Below are 9,478 nucleotides of genomic sequence, written 5' to 3'. Positions count from 1 at the left end.
GAAGCCAGTTGTGAAAAGCATTAGAAGCAAGTCAGTGTGCTGCACACAGGATGTACCTGTAAGTACAGTCTACACCTTTGAACACGGAAAGTACCCAGGAGCAAGAGAGGGAACTTTATACAGGACAGATATTAATTCTTTCCATTCTGTGATAGTCGTCTTAGGAAACTGAGCAGAAAATAAGACACATGTGATTTGCAGATCAAGAGAGTGGGTTATCCCATCTGTACTGCAAAGTAGCTGTGTGAGCCCTGCAAATCAAGCAGAGCCTATCCAGTGATGTGTGGTCATTTTCCTACCATGCAGTTGACCATCTCAGGATTCTGCCCCCTCTCTTTGATGGTCACAGCTTCTTCTCCTATTTCCAACCCTCTTCATCTCTTTTCTGGGTTAAATCAACAGCCATGGAGCTAACTGCTCTCCCTCACTCCTGAGTCAGAGTAACTTTTTACCAGTTATTGCCACTTTTTAAATTTAATATCAATTAAAATCTTGTTATTTCCAAGATTTTATTTTGATCATGTCTCACCCATTAGACAAAAATCTAGGTCATGAACCCTTTCAAGAGCAGAAAATTAGTTAGCATCCTTAATGTGTTGGGATTATCTATATTATGTCCCCTACTTATTTTCTTATGTACCCAATTTACTTCCCAGTCGTAACACACATAGTGACGCCTCACTCTCCAAATTTCCCCAGATGTACTGAATCCTTCACAGACTTGATACTCCTCCATTCCCGTATGTCTCTGTGCTTTAGGCAGAATATCACTTCTGCCTAGAAAGAACACATTTTCTGCTCTCAGGGTCCTCCCCAGTGCTTACACTACCTTCAAATTGTTTATCAAATCATAGGCCTTACAAGAAATCTCCTTTCATTATTCCTTCTCCAGACAGTAAATGTCTCCTGGGAGTTCATGACTCAGTAAAGGATTAATACACTTTATAGAATAAAGTTATTAAATAAGATGTGAAACACCTTGAAAAGAGAGCAATATTGTGTTAAAACACCAGTTGCAAAATCAGTACATGTCCTAAACATGAGAATTCAGTACAACTGATGAAAATATCAGTGATTATCATAAATTCTTTCTAGGTTTTATACCTCTATCTATTAACTTAAAATGTGCTACTTAACGTAAATAGTTGATTTTCACAAAAAATATACATTTTTATTGGAACAATATTGACAATAATAAAAAACATTGGTAGACTCTACACTTAATCATATGTATTCATTCATTTAATTTTCACAGGGACTTTATAAATGGATTTTCTTCTTTCTGTGTGTGAGAAAGCTAAGACCACACTTAAGCGACAAGCCCAAGACAACACAGCTAGGAAATGATCTAATCTCCATTAGCTACCAGATTACACATATGCTACAAACTGCTTACCGTGTAACTGATTTCACATGATTCTTTGGTTCCTTCTAATTCCTGTTACTTAGAAAACATGTTCACCATTAAGTCAAAAAGCTCAAATGGTGATAGAGGCTTTGAAGCTAGAGAATTGATTGTCATTCGACTCAATATAAGTATAATAGGGCAGGGAAGATGTTAGAAAGCATTGTCACATAAATCTCTGGTAGCTAGACCAGTGCTGGACTAAAGTGCTGGGGATAATGGTAAATAAGAAGAAATGGTTTTGGTTAGTTTGATCATCTGACTTCAGGTTTGGCTTTACTCCACTGACCCTCTTTTCTCTTTATCCATCACTTTTCCTTAGTCATTTCATTTCATCTACCTGGTAAAGAAGTATCCTAAGGGTATAATAGTAGCAATACTGCCCTAAGCTGCAAAAGATTTGCTGACTTCTGCTTCTTCTTATACTTTTAGTTACGAGACTGAGAAAGATTCACACACACACACACACACACACACACATGCATTCATTCAAAGTACCATATTAATCAGCATGGACATAATAATGCCTTAACTGTTCCTCCAATAATTCTTGAAATCCTTCTAACCATCTGCCATACCAAAGATTTTTTTGTTGTTTCCAGAATCTACTAAATCTACCCAGGATGCATTCTTCGTCTTGAGTGTAGTTCAGTTACATATTAGATTCAGTCAGCAAAGATTGGAGAACAGCCTTTTCTTATACGTTTCCAATCACCTTTAAGAGAAGATGCTAGTTTTGGTTTAAAAACTCTGAGATTTCCACACAGTGGTTAAAAAAGTCTCTGAGGGGCAGCATCTATTGCCTATGTGAATTCTTAACAAGGCACCTGTTGCCCGTCACAGAGGAAAACAGAGAGCTGTTCCCCCCAGTTGCAGGTCCCAGAGAATAAATCTCATACTCCACAAAGAAAAGAAAATCTTCAAGCGCACACGTCTTTTAAGGGCATAGTATTATGAGGAATATGGGTTATAGGCCTTCATTTTCCAACAACTACTGCTCTTATAATAACAATCTAGTTAATTTGGCTCATATCTATACTCATTCAAATTAATATATATGTAATCATACATACAAATACACAGATTGTGTGCAAAATTTTATAGTTAAAAGTATTAGTGTTGTGTTTTTCATTGATTAAATATTTTACTTTTATATTTTTATTTTATTTATATTTTTGTTATTTAAAAACGTTATACATGTATATAATTTTTTTGAGTAAATCCATCCCTTATTCCATCCCCTCCAATCTTCTTCCTATACCCCATCACTTCTTCCTCTAAACTTCATATGATTTCATTTTATTTTTAAATACAGTGATTTTTACTTAGGTCTGCCCCTGTGTACAAGGGTTTAAGATCATCTATTGATGCATGTGTAGTTGTCAGGGCCTGTAGCACAAAAAAATTTCTCTTCCTTTCTTATAGCCATCAGTTGCCAACAGTAGTACCTCAGCCTAGGTGGCACTTCATGAACCCCCTCTTCCACCTATACTGGGGTTTAGATTGGTTCCTTCTTTGGCTGATCTTGTGCATGTAGTCACAAGCACTGTGAGTAGTACAAACATATAGCCTATAGTCATTACCAGCTTTTAAAAAAAAGTCAGTTTGCAGGTCTACTTTCTTTACTTTTTTCAAAGACAATTGTGTGAAGACCGAGAGAAAGATATTTTAGCTAAATATTATCATTTCAGCTGCAGGTAGGCTGCCCCAGTACCCACTCTCATCTACTGGACCCTGCAAGCTACTAGACTCACCCCACCCCATAAACTTGCCTATCCTTCTGCAACCTTGGTGGAACTCTGAAACACAGCTTGCACAATACAGAGAGGATTAAGAGGTGAGTGACCAGCCACCTGGCAGAACATCCCATTCTCTAGGACCTCCATAGTGGGGCAAAACCCCGGGCCCCTTCCCCAACTGCCTTGGCTTTTCTAGTTAGCCAGCAGGAGAGTTACCTGCAGGTAAGCTGCCCCAGTACCCACCCCCATCCACTGGACCCTACAATCTACTGGCCCCTTCCCGAGCCCCAAGTTCACATATCTTCCTTCATTCCTGCAACTTTGGTGAAACTCTGAAGTTGAGAATGAAAAAAAAAAAAAAAAAAAAAAGAAAAAGAAAAAGAAAAAGAAAAGAAAGAAAGAAAAGAAAAGAAAAGAGAAAGCCATTTCAAAACCGTTGACTGTTTTCTACTTCTTAATGTCACGTGGGAGCCTACTGGGTGGCATGTGATTTCAAGTCCAGCATCTGGGAAGCTGAAAAAGAAAAACCTGGAGCTTGAGGCTAACCTGGGTTACACAATGTGACTACACAACAGCAATAAAATAAAATAGTGAGTGAAATTTTTTATTTTAAAAATGGAACTTTACCCTGACTGCTCTTCTGACTGGAGAGGGAGGGGAAAAGGAGTGGGGGGATGGGGAGAGGAGGAGGAGGAGGGGGAGGGAAATGGGAGGCTGGGAGGAGGCGGAATTTTTTTTTCAATAAAATAAATGGAACTTTAAAGAAAAAAATAAAGGAGCTTTGCATAGAACTTCGTACAGATTAGACAGTCAATAGTTTCATTCATTTATTGATGAGTATCTCTGACAGAACAATAAATGCTATGCTTCGTGCATGAGTTAGCCTCTTGGGGATTGGACAGAAGGCTCAGTAGTTAAGAACACTTGCTCTTCTTATAGAGGAGCAGGATTCAATTCCTCCAACCCACATGGCAGCTCACAGTCTACCACTCAAGTTCCAAGGAATCCAATGCTCTCTTCTGGCCTTTTTGGGAACTGCATGCACATGGTATCCATATATGCATGTTGTCAAAACATTCATACACATAAAATAAAATCAAATTGTTAAAAAAAGCACTGTTCGCAATCATTAAACTTTATTTTAATCTGACTTGTGTATTCCAGAAGCAATCGTGCATGGATGCAATACTGGGAAAATCATTTGTTTGTTGTCCATTTTAGATATTTTCATAAGCATACATTAATTACATAAAATGACTCATCTATAAGCAGAATTGGTTTTGACTTACCAAGTAGAAATTGAGAGGAAAGTGAGGTAACTAATTTCCACTGCCACTAAAAAAGAAAATCTTAGTTTAATATTTTTTGTGTATGTGTTTTATTTAAAATTTCCCTATAATGAATGATTTCTTAAGCTCATTGTTGCAGCCTATCATAGACCAGGAGATTAATTAAATAGCTATTTTGATGGGTGGTATATTCTACAGACCCAGGAAAGAATAGACCTGATACAAGTTAAATGCAAAGACAGACATTTTGTCAACTTTACCATTTTTCTGAGATTCAGCCCTAATCTCACATCATAGTCCTTTGCCTCTTAGTTTTCTCTTTCCTAAGATGAATTTGAGAAGTATCCTACTGTATTTCACAGACATATCCTATTATGTACTAGAATATTCCAATTGTTTCTTACACAGCTGAGTCTATGCTCCCATATTTCCATCACTATTGGTCTCCTCCTTTCTAACCTAATCAACTGCAGGAAATGGAGGTTTTTAAAATTTGAAACTATCATTTCCTATCCTGCTCTTGGAATAAAATTTCAAGCCCTTAAGCAAACCTGCAAGGGTTTGTGCCCTGGTTTCTCCTGAGTTCACCTCTGCCATTTCCCCTAAGATTCCTGTAATTTGGCTTACCTTCAGTGCATCAGATTTCACAGAATTTTGCATTTATAATTATTCCAATCTTATATAGTCTCCCCTTCTTAGAAAAACAGCATATAAGTCAGGCGGTGGTGGCGCACGCCTTTAATCCCAGCACTAGGGAGGCAGAGGCAGGCGGATCTCTGTGAGTTTGAGACCAGCCTGGTCTACAGAGCTAGTTCCAGGACAGGCTCCAAAGCCACAGAGAAACCCTGTTTCAAAAAACCAAAAAAAAAAAAAAAAAAAGAAAGAAAAAGAAAGAAAAAAGAAAACAGCATATGTAATTGTAATTCTTTAGGTCTCTCGTTACATGTTAGTTCTTTGGAGATGAATTTTTTTAGCCAGATTATGGTAAAGCCTTACTACACCACTTAAAAATGACATGTGATTCTTATTTTTGTTAAATTATTTTTCATTTCCACTTTCCAAAACTTTAAAAGTTAATTGCCTGTATAATGGTCTGGCATGATGATACTTGACTATGCCCCATGTTTCAAATTCCATTCAGGATAACCATTATGAATTTTATTATGTATTTTATTTATTACCATGATCCAGCCAAATATCATCTTTGCTACACAGTAGTGACTATATTGATGAAATGGCGAACAACATTGCAAAGTCTCCACAGAAATATTCCCAAGTAATATTACTATCACATAATGGAAGACATTAAAAGGTGATAAATTTGTCCTTCTCTGTTTTCTGATAATAAGATAAAAGTCCTAGGGAAGATGAGAGAAGATAGTGGTGGCTCTCACTAGAGAATAGAAAATAACCTGAATTAATTGAAGCATCTTTCCTTGAATAATGATGAGGAAAAATAGAACATCTGACCTTTGGTAAATAAAAAAATTAGTATAACCCTATCTGTGTGTTTTGGTTCCACCATACATCAAGATCAAACTATTTTTAATAGTTAATATCAATCATTGCTTCTTCCTTTTATTTTACAGCACCTTGACTTTATGCTTTCTTAGAAAGTAAGCAAATATACTATAGCTGAGAATTCCTGAATCATAACTCCTTTTTATCAAGCCTGCCATCTTTTGTTTAGCTACTTCTATTCCTCCATGAAAAACACCTAAATTATTTATGAGTGAAGGTTCAGTCTCTTTGTTCAATACTGATATCTGTTTAACCATCCATAACCAGAGAGTTTATCTTAATCACATAAGAAACACACTGCTACTTGTGATTATCATAAGTTTAAAAAATGAGTTTTACATGAAAGAATAAAGTAGCTTATTGAAATATTCAATAATACCCAGGACTAATATGAAAAATCAAGCTCACAATTTGTAACATATTTGTATTTGTAAATGTCTTTGACATTGATCCTGTCTCTCTTGATCTGGGCTGAACATCTCTTGACTTTCAATCATATCAAAGAAGAAAAATTTCTTCTTAAAAATATTTTTAATTATGCAATCATATGTGTATATGAGAGAGAGAGAGAGAGAGAGAGAGAGAGAGAGAGAGAGAGAGAGAGAGAGAGAGAACAAGAGTCCATGGAGGTCAGAAGAGCCTGTGGATATCTAGATGTAGATAAAAGTTAGTACTTAACATTGAATTTGAGTCCTCTGCATGAACAAGATATATTATCAACTACTGGGCCATCTCTATAGCCTCAATAAAAATTTCGTATGTGATAAAATGATACAAAGAATTTCTTGCTTAAAATCACAGAGCTAATAAAGTTCTGAAAGCCAAATTTATATTTTCTGCTTCAATATATAAGTCCAACTCTGAGAGCAGAGTCACATATTAAGAAGTCAAAACAAAGGCTTAAAGGACTGTCAGGAATTTCTGAACTGAGGGAGTTTAATTAAGTCTTACTCGCCTTGGGAAACCTTCATTCTTTTGAAAACTTTCTTCAGAGCCTCCTTCACTTCCTTGTTTCTCAGGCTATAGATCATAGGATTCAGCATAGGGATCACCACAGTATAGAACACAGAAACAATCTTGTCTTCCCAGAGTGATTTTCCCATGTTACCTTTCAAGTACATGAATATAAGTGTTCCAAAAAATAGAGCCACTGCAGTCATGTGAGATGCACAAGTGGAGAAGGTCTTGGCTTTGGCCCCTGCTTTACGAATCTTCAGAATAGCCCAAATGATGAATAGGTAGGATATAAGAATCACTGAAATACTAGTTGTGATGACCAAGAAAGCCAAAAGAAAGATTACCTGCTCTCGTGACTTGGTCTCACTACAGGCAAGCTTTAGCAGGGGTGGGAGATCACAAAAGAAGAAGTCAACCTGGTTAGATTTACAAAAGGAAATGGAAAAGGTACAGCCAGTTCGGACAACAGTATTTACCATCGCGCCAGAGTATGCTGCAGCAACCAGCCCCAGGCGAGTCTGTGGTGTCATGGCCATGGCATAGAGGAGAGGAGAACAGACAGCCACATAACGGTCATAGGCCATGACAGCCAAAAGGAAGCACTCAGTACTAGCATACCAGGTGAAGAAGAAGAACTGGGTGGCACAGCGCTCATAAGTGATGACCATCTTATGAGTTCCCAAGGTTTCCAGCAGCTGAGGCACAATAACAGATGAGTAGCAAATATCCAGGAAGGACAGATGGCTGAGGAAGAAGTACATGGGTGTTTGGAGCCGAGGGTCACTCTGAATTAGCATGATCATACCCAGGTTTCCTCCCATGGTGATGAGATAAAAAGCCAGAAACATGAAGAAGAGACCTAGTTGCAACTCTGCCTGAAGCTGGAACCCCAACAGAATGAATTCTGTCACCCTGGTGCCATTGTCTGCCATAAAGAAAATGTCACCTGGGGAAATAAAAAAAAAAACAAAACAGTTAATAATAAGATACCACTGAAAGTTAATTGGAGTAACTACAACCTGCTTGGTTGTCTATAATAAGCCTTATTTGAAAACACTTCACAAGTTTGGTTTCACTTGGTTTATAAATCCTGTAAAGTACATAATGTTGTATTAATCCCACTTTTGACAAAAGAATAACATAGAGATAAAGAGATTTAGGCATTCCCACAGTGATTCTTAATTGGAAACAGGTAAGTCGAGACTTAGCATTCAGTTTCTCGGTGACTTCATATTCAGCCAGAAAGAAGTTTCTCAGAAATAGATGGAATCGTAGAGATTTAAAATCCTTTCACAATTTGAACATGTTAATTGATCTTTCTAAACATGAACGTCAACCAGTACTCATGCAAACAGCTTAAGTATGCTCTTTATAGTTGAATAAAACACTAGTGTATATATCTTTCATATTTTCCATATTTACTCACCTGTTGATGGACATCTAGGCTGGCTCAATGTTTTGGCTATTGTGATTATGGCAGCAATAAATACTGGTATTTAACTATCTCTGTGGCATGCTGTCATGAATCTTTTTGGATACACACCCAGAAGTAGTATAGTTTGGTAATACAGTTCTAATGTTAGTGTTTCAACGAGGTGTTGGGATGGTTTCCATAGTGACTAGGCCAGTTTACATTTCAAACAATAGTGTTAAAGCCCCTCTTTCCTCAGACCCTCACCAGTAATGTTTTGGTGCTCCGTTGTTGTCGGTGTTGTTGTTTAATGAGAATTCAACCTAGAGTCACATGCATGTTAAACAAGGTTTTTCTTTTCCACTGAATTATAACCTAATCCCCATTTTTACTTCTTTTTTAAAGTTTTCAAATAGTCTCATTAAATGCCCAGACTGACCTTGAGCTCACTTTGCAAAGAAGACCTTGAATTATTATCCTTTTGTCTCACTCTCTAGAATAATGAGAATGTAAACCAATGCTTCCAAGCCTCACTATCATTTATTTCCCTAATGATAGCCATTCTTTTCAGGTAAGATGGAATCTGAATTTAGGTTGTTTTAATTTGTATTTCTGTGATGGCTAAGAATATTGAACTTTTTCATATATTTATCGACTCTTTGTATTTCTTCTTTTGAGAATTGCTTGTTCTGTCATTGCCATTTTTATTGATTGGATGACAATTTTGAGTGTTTAAGAGTTGGGGAACTTTTTAAACTCTAGATATGAATTCTAGATATGGTCTTTAAAGTTAGCAAAGCTTTTCTCCAATCTATGGAATGTCTCTTTTTCTTTGCTGTAGTTATGGATGAAAGGGGTCAAGGACTGGAACGGGAGGATTAAATGGAGAGTGGGAGAAAAGAGAAGGGTAAGAGACAGAATATGAAAAGGGAAAAATAAAACTAAGGACCATTGAGGGAACATATAGAAACTTGCTGTATCGGAAGCTTCTTAAAATATGTATATAAATTGAATCAACAAATAATATGGGGGCCCTACTTAGACATTTCTTACTGCCAAATGAAACATCCCATGCCAGTAATGAGTTATATCTTGAGTTGTTGAACAAAGGGGCCCCATGAAACCCCCAACCCATGTTTTTGCCAAGGCAATTGGT

General features: G+C 37.0%; 1 protein-coding gene across 1 annotated transcript; it reads right to left on the bottom strand.

Annotated features, from left to right (window-relative positions):
* Positions 1 to 6,901: 6,901 nt before the first annotated feature.
* On the bottom strand, positions 6,902 to 7,843 carry LOC130879314 (olfactory receptor 9I1-like). Its single transcript, XM_057777638.1, has one exon. The coding sequence runs from the start codon at positions 7,841 to 7,843 to the stop codon at positions 6,902 to 6,904; it is 942 nt and encodes a 313-aa protein (XP_057633621.1).
* Positions 7,844 to 9,478: the final 1,635 nt, after the last annotated feature.

Source organism: Chionomys nivalis, chromosome 8, assembly GCF_950005125.1.
Source record: "Chionomys nivalis chromosome 8, mChiNiv1.1, whole genome shotgun sequence".
NCBI lineage: Eukaryota > Metazoa > Chordata > Mammalia > Rodentia > Cricetidae > Chionomys > Chionomys nivalis.
The sequence above is the reverse complement of the archived record's forward strand: the minus strand, read 5'-3'. Positions and strand labels throughout refer to the sequence as shown.